At 38.0% G+C, this 13190-nt stretch overlaps 1 protein-coding gene across 5 annotated transcripts in view; it reads left to right on the top strand.

The window, feature by feature from the left end:
• The window catches only part of Fur2 (furin-like protease 2), a 1061088-nt gene that overhangs the window by 757366 nt on the left and 290532 nt on the right, over window positions 1–13190 (top strand). For all 5 annotated transcript variants that reach the window (XM_087340817.1, XM_087340819.1, XM_087340816.1 and 2 more), the window contains one exon: window positions 10163–10357. In XM_087340817.1, the coding sequence (XP_087196943.1) occupies window positions 10163–10357 (195 nt within the window). The remainder of the gene's footprint in view (window positions 1–10162; window positions 10358–13190) is intronic.

The raw sequence follows: 13190 nt of genomic DNA, 5'->3' as shown, positions 1-13190 counted from the left end.
TTTAGAAGTCACCCGAACACTTAATTGTCTGTTATAAACTTTTTTCTCTACACGTTTCTGTTCAAATTGACCATAATGTAAAAACAGTTCCTCGTTGAACTGCAGGTTTTATCAGTTTGAGTATATGTAGGTATGATCCTCCCCACATTTACAAAAATATTGGGTAAAAATTTACACCTGCATAATATTGTCTTGTAATTATTTTTACCATTAATAATTATTTAAAATTATATTATATTGATTATATTAATAATTATATATTATTTTAATTTAACCACTTTTGCTTTCCAATGTCTTCCATGATCATTCGAGATGCAATTCCTTTTTTCAGTAATATTGTTTAAGTAGACCATAATATTTTATTTCCTATGTCATATAAACTAACGTCACCGAATTATTTGTACTATTTTTTGTATACTTTTTGCAGTTTACTTCTCTTCTGCCAGTAAAAGATTGCGAGTACGAAATGTAACGCTTGCAAAACACAGGCTTCCTGGATGGTCAGATCTTATGAACTTATCTGAAAAGCAGAATTCTGAACAGCCTAATCAAAGAATAAATTGTTGGGACTATAAAGCAAACTTTGATCCAGTCTATATATGGATATCGGTAGATAGGCCAAATGTGGCCTTCCTTATCGAACGAACAATTTTGTATGAACGTGCATTGCAGCATCCCATTGTGAGACGCGTTTAGGCCCAACAGTAATTTTATTTCACAGTAAATTTACACAGCTTATCCAGTGAAGATATTTATTGCTTGTTGTTCTGGACGTAACACAGCGTTGAAGAAATTCACTCAACTCACTAATAGATTTGGCAAATTCACTTGAAATGTAAGGCGTATGTAAATTAGCTTAACGATAATGAATTCTTCTCGGGCTACCAGCCGTGTAACGTGGTTTAATGGAGAAAACACCAACGTTTTGAGAAACATCTTCGTCATTCGGCTGGTAGCTCGAGAAGAATTCATTATACTTTGTCGCCGTAAAAGCTTCAGATCATACATTATCTTAACGACTTTACTCGTGAATAAAACGTTTATAAAAACATAACACACTGAGCGTCATATGCTAGAAAAACTCTCAAAGTTTAATATTATACAGGGTTATCATAATTCCCTTACACATTAAAAAAATTGCTAGACTTGAAATGTGCAATGGATGGTAACATATGACATGCCGATAGAAAGAGACACACTAATGGTTTATTTTGCATACCTCATACATGCTCTGTCTCTGCGGCAGACGTCAAGTCGATAATCCATTTCCGCCCTTACCCGCTGCAGCATGTCACGATCGATTTGTGAGATGGCAGTTCAGGCAGATCCCGTGGCAGAGGCGGTACAAAGACCTGGTCCTTAACGTACCCCCATAAGGAAAAGTCACATGGCGTCAGGTGATCGGGGTGGCCAACGAAGCAGCGCATGATCATTGGCAGCCATGCGTCCGATCCAATGGTGTGGCAAATGCTGATTGAGGTAGCCGCGGACGGGGCGGCGGTAGTGTGGCGGAGTGTCTCCTCCGAAGGGCCTGGGCCTTTGCGTTACACAGACACCCGTCACCCTGGAATTTTTCATACCACTGCTTTAAGCTGTTCCTCACCGGCGGGTCCTTTCTGAACTTGGTTCGAAAACGTCGCTGCACCGTCACGATCGACTCTGTTCGAACATACTCAAGCACGCAAAATGCCTTCTCTGTTGCTAGCGTAGCCATTATCACTCAACTAAATCTCATACGATATGGTGATGTACTAACCTGCACCCTGCCTGCTACCGAAGAAACTAAGCGCGTACAAACAAACTTGGAGAGTTTATCTTTATATCGGCATGTCGCATGTTACCATCCTTTGCACCATTCATGTCTGGCGATTTTTTTAATGTGTCGGGATTATGAATAACCCTGTATGTCGTCGAATGATAAGTAGATTGTTGAATAATGATTTAGAATTGATGTGAAAGGAAGCGTTCGTGGGCTATTGGAAAGCAGATTGTAAGCATTTCTCTGGATAAATGTCTGTCCGAATAACATATATCCGTGCCCAGGTTTGAAGCCGGCATCTCCCTAATACGGAACGTGCGTGGTATCCGGTCAGAGGCGACATTCGGTTGAGGCTGTTAATGGTGGGGGTAATAAAATATATCTGTATTAAGAAAATAATCCTATATTGGAAGATCAACAAAAGACTGAAACGAGAAATGAGGAAACAGGTGTATTTGATATTTCATAAAGTATTTTCAGTTCTTACACTTGTATATAGAACAGCAACGTGTGTTAAGACGAACAAAATCCTAACGTCCGGGAAATGAAAGTTTTAAGGGTCGTCAACGCAAGTGATAGGTTAGACAACTTTTAAAGTGAAGACTGGGTTATGAGGAGTACGCATGGTTAAGTGTGTTTATTGTGGAAACACTACGGGGAGGAACGAAGAAGGTTGCCTTCTGGAGTGTTCCGTCGCGTAGTGTCGCAGATACTGACCGACGTTTCAGTGGTGCTTACAAATTCCGAGATATATTGTGTATATCAGATATTCCTCCGAAAATAAGCATTGCCAGTGTCACAAACCTTTAGGAGGATGATATCCTTCTTGAACAGCTTTCCACAAAATTGTGCTACATTTTCGGAAGAGAGTTTCATTGCTTCTTCGATTATACCACCTCTCCAAACTGGATGGATCTTGCCGTTATGAAACAGAATTCATAATTCGGAAGTAATAGTTAGTATTCACAGTGATTCGGAATATTGACGCCATAAATTCGTATTGAAATTAAAGTTTATAATGACTGTGTTCTAACTTACATTTCCATAATGAAACGAATCTCACTTCATGTAAAGGAAATCTGGCTATTGAGTGTTACCATTACAGCTTCTACTTTAAAGTTTAAAATGCCATCAGGAAGCTACACATACGAATGTATAGATTCGTAATTTGAAATGGAGATTTTGAAACGGGATAATCAATGATTTACATGATGGATATTTGTTCATCAGTTAAAATTGTATAACAAAGTAGCGAAATTAGATACGTAAAGGAGAAAATTAAGAGCACAGAGGAGAATGGCTGTTTTATCACAAGAGGTGGAATGTCTTAAAGGTTACCATCCAGTAGAACAGAGATTATAAAATTTGTTTCTTTGTTGTCACGGTTTCGATTTTTAGTCGCGATGGAATGCAAATCGCCATCTGTACAAAGTTGTAACTGTTCCTTTAATACGTTTAACTCTTCTCATGTTCACTACACTTTCAGTTTGAATCCTGATTACGGAGGAGATGTGTTGTTATTTTTTAGGTGTTAACAGAAAATTATAACCTTTGATAATGAAGCGGTAGCTTTGTATGTCTTTTTGTAAATAATGGAAGGGTCATGTGAGAATTACATGACAGATTTTTCAAATGTACAGGTTATCGCTGCTAAACATCCTTTACTAGGTGTGATAACGTGGACGAAATTAAAATTTAAGAGTTTACTATTATTTTCTCTATATCGCCTACGTCAGAGAACCGGTTTTAAACACACACACACACACACACATATATATATATATATATATATATATATGTTGCATGTTGTAACAAAAGTCCGTTCTCATAGGGAAACTACATTGTATTTATATTACTTTATAAAATTATATATATATATATATATATATATATATATATATATCCCCATGGAACAGAGTCCATCTTGAGAAGCTAACCAACGAACCCACCAAAATAAGTCTATGATATAAAGTACGACAGATAATTACAATCTTTAAAACTGAATTTAATTGTTTGGGGTAGTTTAGAAACTTATAACCGGTAAGACTATTTGATGTCGAGTGAAACATCTTCGATATCGACCCGTTTCTTATCTATTGGAATACGCCTAATATACACGCTTCTGTGCGTGTGAAATATACATATCTATTTTGTGACAGTGTGTGAAATTATGCCACATGAATAATCTCTCGCTTCAAAAATTAAGCCTATCGTTATGAGGATTCAGAATAATTTTGCGAACAGTTATAATACAAAACCATAAATTTGCTCCTTTGTCCCCCCCTAAAATTGTAGTTTTTACGAGAATCTCCACACATACGCACTGAGTGCAGTAGATCTTTATCTCTTGTTTTTCCTCATTTTTATATATGCCTATTTCTTGTTTTGACTATGCATATTTTATTCCGTATAGGCTATATTCCAAACTTTTTATACAATTTTGCTAACATTTTTATTACAGTAGACTTATTAAATTATGATCTTCCGCATTCTGCGATGTTCTTTTGTTTGTGAATTGTAACAGGCCTTCCATTTAGCACATTTTTCCGGCATGTCGCTTTTGCTTCTCTACGAATTAGTGTCAAATTCCTCATTAATAAAACGTTGATGAAATGTATGTCATTGTTAGGAAACACTCGCGAAAATTTCAGAAGACCGGGTATTTAATAGCATAAGGAAAACTTATATCCCAACGAAGGCTGATCATTGGTTATGTACTGAGGAACGAAATTATTCAACAGAACGTGTTGCTTATCCGACCTCACCATTCAATTACCAGGGGAGTTACAGACCTACAGTGAAACAAGCTTTGTTCTCTACAGCATACAGGATGTATCTGTGACGTGTCATTGCAAATCATCATCATAGGGATGGTGATATTCTTGTAAGGCCATTAAATCAGACTAGGATATTGTAGGCGCGTACATATGGCCCTTCAGTTCAGTTTAATGCACTTAGACCTACAAAATGTATCTGCAGTTAACGGCACTTAATCATAGTAAGAAGCTGAGTGAGCCTAAGTAATTTCGCCCGTTCCCCCTCCCCCACATTAGTCTAACAACCACCCTCTTAATTAGAGCATCCACCGGAAAGATGAATATGGAGCCTGTAAGCTAGCTACATCAGTAGCCCAGTAGTCCCTCTTTTTACTGGATTAGCTTTCGGCCCTATGGCATTTACATCTAAACACGCGTACACGCTTTCCGATTTAGGGAGCCTTGCGCCTGAAATACAGTTTGGTGTACGAGATGACGTCTTCTGAACTGAGCAATAACATGATTATCTTGTGTTTTCAATTTCATTGCGCAGAATATTTTATCTGTGGGCAAACATTCAATACCTAATTAGTTTTTTTCCACACATTTTCATAGAGAATTCATTAGCTAGTAAAACAGTGGTCCTTGGGTTTCTACGTTTTCGTAAGAAGTAAGTAAGCCAATAAACCATTACTAACTGATTTTAAAAATTTCATTACGGTTTCTGTATGACTGTATGCACTGTGCGGATCACTGTAGCGGCCACGCTCCATGTTCTTAATCTGGAGGTACTTCGTTCGAATCTCGGTTGTGTTAGCGGCAATCCTAACTGAATCCTTTGTCTTTGTTACCGTCAGTCTTTTTAAGTCAATGCCGCTTGCCCTTCCCGCTCGACTCATTGTAAACTTTCGGTTGAAACGGCGTCGTGAAGTAACCCAAGATTCAGTTAGTGAGCATTTAGATTTATGAGAAGAATGCTCTAGAACAGCGTTTTTATATCTATGGTACGCGTACCACTGGTGGTAAGTTTTCACTGAACGCATTTGGTTAATGGTACATTTAATGTGTTACATTGGAATTAGTGGTACGCCAGCGAAAAGCGGTGAGAACCCCTGCTCTAGAACAAAACCAAGATATGGTGCCAATGTTTATATCGCTTTGTCTTCATTGACCACCGCCATCTCTCATTTAATTCAGGCCTAATTTAATTTTGGTGAATTCGATGTTTGGTCGGAATCCTACAGTGCACTGTCTTAATTGTATAAGAAGCTTTAATATGATCTCAGTTTGTATTATTTTTGTCATTATTTCTATAATTTCGTTATTGTTACGTGAGTCCCACATCGTGGCTTGCCTTCAGTTTTTGAATGGATGAAACGTGTTCCAGATGTACAGTTTAGCTGAGTGTTTTGAACAGGCAGTCTTGGATAGCTAAAGGGGCTGAGGATAGGGACTGATGGCGGGCTAAACCTCAGTGTTTCATTAAGTACGGTACATTGTCTGTGATTAGGTGAGTGACTATTAACTTCTCAGCGACTCTTCAGCATGGAGCATTCGAAATTTGTTCTACCAAATCTTTCTTTTTGTGTTTGTGGGAGGTAGAAACCAGGAGGTTGTTGGTAGTTCGAGATACTATATCCGGTTTGTACTAACGTTTAAAGAATATTATTAAAAGTTTCCCCTACTTCACGAAAACGTTGTAGCTTATAAGAGGCAATACTATCAGCAGGATATGGTAAGTATTACACAATATTCCTTGTTTGTATAAAAAAACTGTGTGTTAAAGAATTCCGTTCTAGTAGGAGTATTATTCTGTTGAGACTAAATTGTGGTTCATAATGGGATTTTTGTTATTCTCACAGCGCGTTTTGATGATGGGTTCGTGTATTCGTTCATTAAAACTATCAAAGAGAAGCTACGTAAATGCAACAACATTGGTTATTGGGGCGACAGTGTGTATTAAATTTAAGCACGTGTCGTTTAGAAATTAATTAAAGCACATAAAGATGTTCGTATACCGGTGCCTCCCGCTAATTTGTTATTAAGCCTTTATTACCATTGATGTTCTGTCTTGTGTCAGAAGTTCTCCGGCACATTTGTGCCATTTAATTAAATATATCCGGTTCTGAAATGTTGTTTGCTGCATTATCATACGTTCTGGGAATAACTTACCCTTCGTACTTTCCTTGAAATGCTTCCATCTTCATAGGAACTCTTAACTGTATAATTATTCAACGCAGCTATCTTGTTCTGTGCAAATTTTCCACTCGAAGAGGTTTCCAATACCAAAATCTTGTCGGGGGTAATCTTAAAGTTTTGAGATTTTGCATACTTGCAAATTTTAATGAGTAACAATTTTATGATCTGTGACCGTCTTACGCTTCTCAGGCATAATTTCTGTGGTTTATCGGTATCAAACGAACGGTGAATGTGAAACTAAGTTTGGTCGCCTTATTGACATTTTATATACCATACAGTCGACCTTAAAAATAAATCTTTGACGTCATCTTCAAGATGTCAGGACCTTACAACACGTAGCCGTCGTTTGTTGATATAATATTTACAATCTAAAAGTTGAATAGGCCTATGCTTCATGTTGAAATGTTGAAAATAATATCGATGCGATACTTTCTTTCCAACAAACATACGACCTTCCTAAACTAATTCTTAACAGTCACATACATCCATTCCAGACCTTCAAATCCTATTTATTTAGGTATCATTTTAATATCATACTCCCAGCTGCACCGACATCTCCCAATTTACCTCTTTCCGTCACGTTGTCTGGCCGACGTTTTGACTCATCTCCCCGGACATGTACTGCATGTCCTATCTTGATTTCAACAACCTGACGACATTTGGAGGCAATAAACAAATCATGAAGATAATCATTATGCAGTTATCTGGGACCTTCTGTTGCCTCTAATCCCTTAGGTCCAAAACTAATCTCAGGCTGTTGCTTTTCTGATAATAATAAGTATGTTTTTATATTTTATTTGTATTTCGAACGATGTATGAGTAGAACTTTAGAGTTCAGGTTATGAATTATAACGAAAGATTAACCACCTGGCGGGTTGTGCCGGGGTGCTGTCTATCCTTTCCCAACTTGGAGGATCGCAAAGTTATTAATTGACTACGATACTGAGGAAAAAATGTTTGATGATGAGATGGATACGTCGAGGATTGTGATATGGCAAGGAGTTGCTTCGCCCTTTTTGTTAACCAGCGACTTGGGAAATATCTCTCAACAAAATAAAATTGCCCTCTTAAGAAGAATCATTCTATCAATAGAACCGAGGTCCATTGTCTAGCGAAGTTTGAGACTCGGCATGACAACTTGGCTAGGGACGAAACAAATAGGAAGTCAGTGGCGCGGAAATGTTTCTGTCAGCTATTGTGCCATCCCCTTGTCACTAGCCTCCTGACAGTCGTTCCATTAAAACCCGGAAGTCCGTTCCAATGCAAGTTTCAGAACTACAGCTACCTTACTTTGTGGAGCCGGGAGTAGCGCTTTAAGTTTTCTTCAGCCACAGTTTGCCAGTTCTGGTCTCTTTTTTTTGTCTAGTTCCTCGCTGTCTTCATTTTTAGGTAACATTTGACTTCATAATACTAATATTACTGTGATGTTCATAGCATACTACCGCGACTATTTTGATAATATAACAACATTGGAAATGTGTGATCATTAAAATACTCTGATATTCCAAAGGTGTTCTTCACGACACATGACATAGGTTACTGTTGCACTGTGATCCATTGTCATTGATTCACCAAAAGTTATAATTGCACTAATGCAATCGGAGGTCATTCTTGCAGCGTAGGCCGTTCTTACACTAATGCGAGTGGAAAGTATTGCTCGTTAGGTCATTCTTGCACTGATGCGGTATGAGGTTACTGTTTGCAACTATGGGACCGTAGGCCTCATTGGTGGATCACAGTTCCGGGAGAATTAAAATGAACGAACACCAAGTTTTAAGACATGAAGAACTTAAATCAGTAATTTGTTTGGTGGAAACAAATCTTTCGAGAATAAACGTGTTGCAACATTTACATACTTACATTTGTAAGATAGGTTTAAGGAATAAATATATATGGGGCAACCTCCGAAACATTTTTATGATTTGGAAGTTATGTGGTCAGCTGTAATAAAAACATTTTGTAGTTTGTCGCTTAAAAAATTCCAATCCCCAAAATTAATCTCCATGGTGATATCTACACAATGCTGATTCAGTTAATACAGTTGTCCATTAATGGGGTGAGAGCAAAGGTGCAGTTCGTAGGTAGTGGTAAGAACGAAGATGATGCCCTCTCTCCTTTGTTCCACTGCCGAATTCCGCGTGAGAAAGGTCGCTTTACTTTAATTAACAACATTTTAGTCATTTTGGTTCAGAAGCGAAACAAGTCTCGGAGCTTCGTGCTTTATCTACGTATACTCGAGCACGTCATTTAATTCACAGGATGTTCAATAGTCTCTATATGAGGGTAATTTGTAGACTTTGTGCAGCACAGAAGCGTGCTCAGATTATCATAATCTTCTTGAGACCTTTGTGCTTCTGTTGCTAATATATTCTGCAAAGCACTGACAACTTCAAACTAGGGTTGTATTTCACTCGCTTGAATGTTAATGAATCATAATTTGATTTTTAAAGGACGTTATTTTGCCCAGTCTGTATTATTTATACTCCTCTGTATGTCATGAGGTGTTGCTGATGCTAATCTTAGTCTCATGTTCAGTGTCTTCCTCTAATTTAATTTAATTTTTAATTTATTCCATTGTCCTGTCACATAAATGCTCTATGTTCTACACTCATAAGTGATACTCGTGTTACTTGTAGTTATTATTGAATCTGTTTTGTTCTGTCATATAACGGTATCGTTATCATGTGTACTTTCTGTCTTTTATAGGACTTCTGTGTAAATGATAATTTTTGCTGTTATCATATGCTTTAATCAGTAAATGTTATTTCTGCTTTATTATTGAATTGTACATATTTGAGCAAGGCATAAATGACTAAACATACAGGGATAGACACACTGACGACGTGCAAGATTTTACCATAGACACAGACATTTTAACAAGGTTTACATTTTACTGGCTGACATGTTAAAACATTTATTGTATTCATACTTTGTTTTACTTTTCTTTCTCCATATTCTGCAGATTTTATATTGTAAATTTTAATATATTTTATTTATGTTTTAGTGTTATTTCTTATCTGTACGCTATTTATATGCTTTATTATTTGTTCTTCTACTGTCGTCTTTAGTGCATGGTTATAATTGGCCTTCTTTGGAGATTTCAAGCACAGGAATAAATTAACTGAATGACAATTGTCTAACCACGGCAGTCACTGCCTATCACGGTTAGCACTTCTGCTTCGAATTCGGAGGTCCAGGGTTTAAATTTCGACCGAGATAGGATATCCTATTCTGTTTTCGTGGTTTTTATCAGTTACTCCAGATGAATCCCATGAAAAAAGACTAAGTGTTTGACTGTCAAACACACACAGTTAACACGGTCACCGTTAACAAAATACTACCATGTATCCTCAAGAAGCTTGTATAGTAATAGTGTTTTGAGATAAGGCATGTTATGTACACTGCTCTTGCTTGCACCATGTGTACTAAATTTCTTGTTTTTCTTCAGGTGCACTGGGTACAGCAGCAGCATGAAAAACGACGTGCGAAGCGCGACTATCCGGACCCCAGTTTCCCTGCTTTTGGAGACTACCCGTCATTCTTCGGAACCGGCTCCCAGGACCAGCAGCACCAACCACAGTATCGCGGAATTAGCCCCCACAATGTATTCCCTGATCCTCTCTTCAAGGAGCAGTGGTACCTGGTAAGTACTGTTATTATTACTGTTGTCATTGCTATTAGCATGCCTACCAAGAACATTCCACCTGAACCAATTTCGTTCGTTATCTTAATGCTGTCTGTAACTTCATCGTTAGCGAGTGGTTTGCATTCCTCCTTCACTGGCTACCCTGGCTGAGGTTTTCCTCAATCGATCCTGGGTCTCTTATTTTCATATCTCTTCCAAGTCATCCGACGATGTAATTATTAAGCTGCTGAAAACGTCATAAAATAAACAACCAAATATCCTGTGTGAGTACACGGGGTCGAACTGGTTCTGTATACTTTTATTTAAGTTATGATTTCGGTATTGTTCCCATAATTTACTTCTTCGTAAGCGTACTAACGTTTGACTTTCTTATGGCTATTCCAATTCGTAGTAGACAATTTTCTGTTCGTGTTTCTGAAACACTTTCATTTTCGTATGTTGTGAAGTATACAGTCACTTTAGGACCCTTTGTTTTCAGTGTATTTGTTAATGATGTATTTGGCTACCCAAATTGAAAAAAGGGCTTACGTCTCTTTTCATGACGATTTTGAAATATATGATCATAGTACTAATAATGTTGATGACTGGGCTTTTGCAGACTGACATTCTTTTCTCTGTAAAATTCATTTTTCGAAAATATTATAAAGGTCGTGAAACTACGTTACAGTGCGTTACGTATGCTGGTAACACTATCAGTATCTACTTCAGTTCAGGGGTGAAGCGTTCATGTCAGCCGCGTTGGCCCGTCAAAAACCTTTATCAGCTGTAGCCAGCGAGTCGCTGTCAGTCGCCTGGTGTTGGCTTAAACGTGGGCCTTCTGTTTGCGGCGGTGCGTTTGAAATACAAAGGATGCGATGAATACTTGCGGGACGGGAGGGGGGGGGGGCTGCGTGACCTACCAAGATCATATGTTAGCAAAACCTCGACTGCTAACACGCTCTTTACTTGGTTACAACGCTATATTCCACAACTGCATGTTCTGGTCCTTATCATTGTCTTCAAACACAAACTTACTTGTTTGTTCTTCCATATTTTTATCAGTATACGTTTACTTATTATAATAATTATCGCCTAATCTATGTATATGATAAATCACAATTTCAAATTCTTTCTCTCAGCTAGATGTGTTTCTGTTTCCATTGTAAGCACACAGACAATTTCAGCAACTATTTGGCCCCTGGACATTTTTCAACATTACAATTAAATTTTAACTTCCATTTGTCCATACTGTCTTAATTTGTGTTACTCTTTTGGGTGGTGTTTTTATGTTTTTTATCTTTCACGATATTATTTACATTCTACGAGAATTCTCATAGAATATCTTCCTTTCATTTTGTTTTTTAATGCTTGGCTCTAATTGTCAAACACATAAATCAAATTAAATTAAATGAACTGAACAACTGCTACAACCTCTAACGCTCATCCAGTTTACTACCACTCACATCCGTCTGGAGCCGAGATAAAGAAAGCTTGAAAGCTTAGTGATGAGCTCAAGAAGTTTGGGTTCTGCTATAAAAGTGTTAGTGCAAACCCAGGTTGGAAGAGACATGCTAATATAAAATGTAAAGAAATTGTTAGCACGAAGAACGTACTTCTAACAATATAATTTTTTGAGGTTTTCACAGCGGTGAGTATGAAGATTTGTGTCTTCTGGGTTGTTGCGCCGTGTAGTGTGGTAGAAGTTTACCAACGTTGCAGGGGTCATACTGCCTCCGTCATCAGAGCGATTCATCTACCATACTACACAGCGCAATAACCCAGAAGACACAAATCTTCAATATAAGTTTCCTCAAATATATAGGAAATGTATTTTGAAAGTGAGAGATAAAGTTGGTACGTAAACTTAGAATACCACTGTCAGAAGTAGTAACATTGGTAATAGAATTTAATGGGAAGGTGATAGTATCATGATAGGCTCTTACCGACAGAAGTTATACGGGGAGGATCTCTTGTGTAGAATGGTTGACTGAATAAATAGTCGGTAGGTCTACATTTCAGGCGATAGTGAAACACTCTATGATAATATGTGCTGCCAGTGGTAAGACCGGCACTCGATGCACGTATCTCTGGAGTAAGATGATCACTGTGTACGTTTTGTAGAATTTTTGTCCTGTGTACAGCTGTTCATCACAGACTTTCGATTAGAACTGATGTTATTGTCTTGTGAAGTGGTTATTCCCTGATTTAAAGCTTAAATCTCTAGTGTTCATTCAGTCAAGAAATCGGCAATGTTACAGGTAAATTTGCCGCTGTGCCCAAACAAAGTTACTTAAAGGTGTGTAGAGGCATGGAGGTAAATTTTAGATTTCGATGTTAGATGTGAATGCCCAGCTCCACGCTGTCGTTGCTTAACCCCCGTGTGGAACGATCGGTACTCTTTGGAAGATAACCCCTGGACGTTTTGGCGAAAAGAACAATTGATGCCCCTTCAGGGAATTGAACTCCTATTTTCCAGCCCGTCACCAGGTACTTTAGTGAGTTATATCACCTCATACGTTAAAGGAGTGTGAGTAACAGTACGGTGTATTGAGTAAACGTCACAATCTTAACAAATCGCTTGTTTGCGTTAGATTTTGCTTCATAGAAGCCATCAAAACGACCATAATAGAATTTGAATTTCAAAACGTAACTCGTAAATTGCATTGTAGCGTTATATGAAGCTCGGTCGAAGGGAATCTGTTTATGTTGTGTTATGTATGCTACATCCCGTATCTCGATAGTGCAGCCTCTTCTTGCATTATGATAGATGCGTTGTGGAGGAAGAAAAATCTCGTTAGGCTGCCTCTTTGCGTGTTGGGGAGGCGCCGCTGTGAGTCATGGGTCCCGAGAG

The sequence above is a fragment of the Zootermopsis nevadensis genome, unplaced genomic scaffold (assembly GCF_977971745.1).
Source record: "Zootermopsis nevadensis isolate Lab colony 2312 unplaced genomic scaffold, Znev_1.0 Znev_ptg000061l, whole genome shotgun sequence".
Lineage (NCBI taxonomy): Eukaryota > Metazoa > Arthropoda > Insecta > Blattodea > Termopsidae > Zootermopsis > Zootermopsis nevadensis.
The sequence above is the reverse complement of the archived record's forward strand: the minus strand, read 5'-3'. Positions and strand labels throughout refer to the sequence as shown.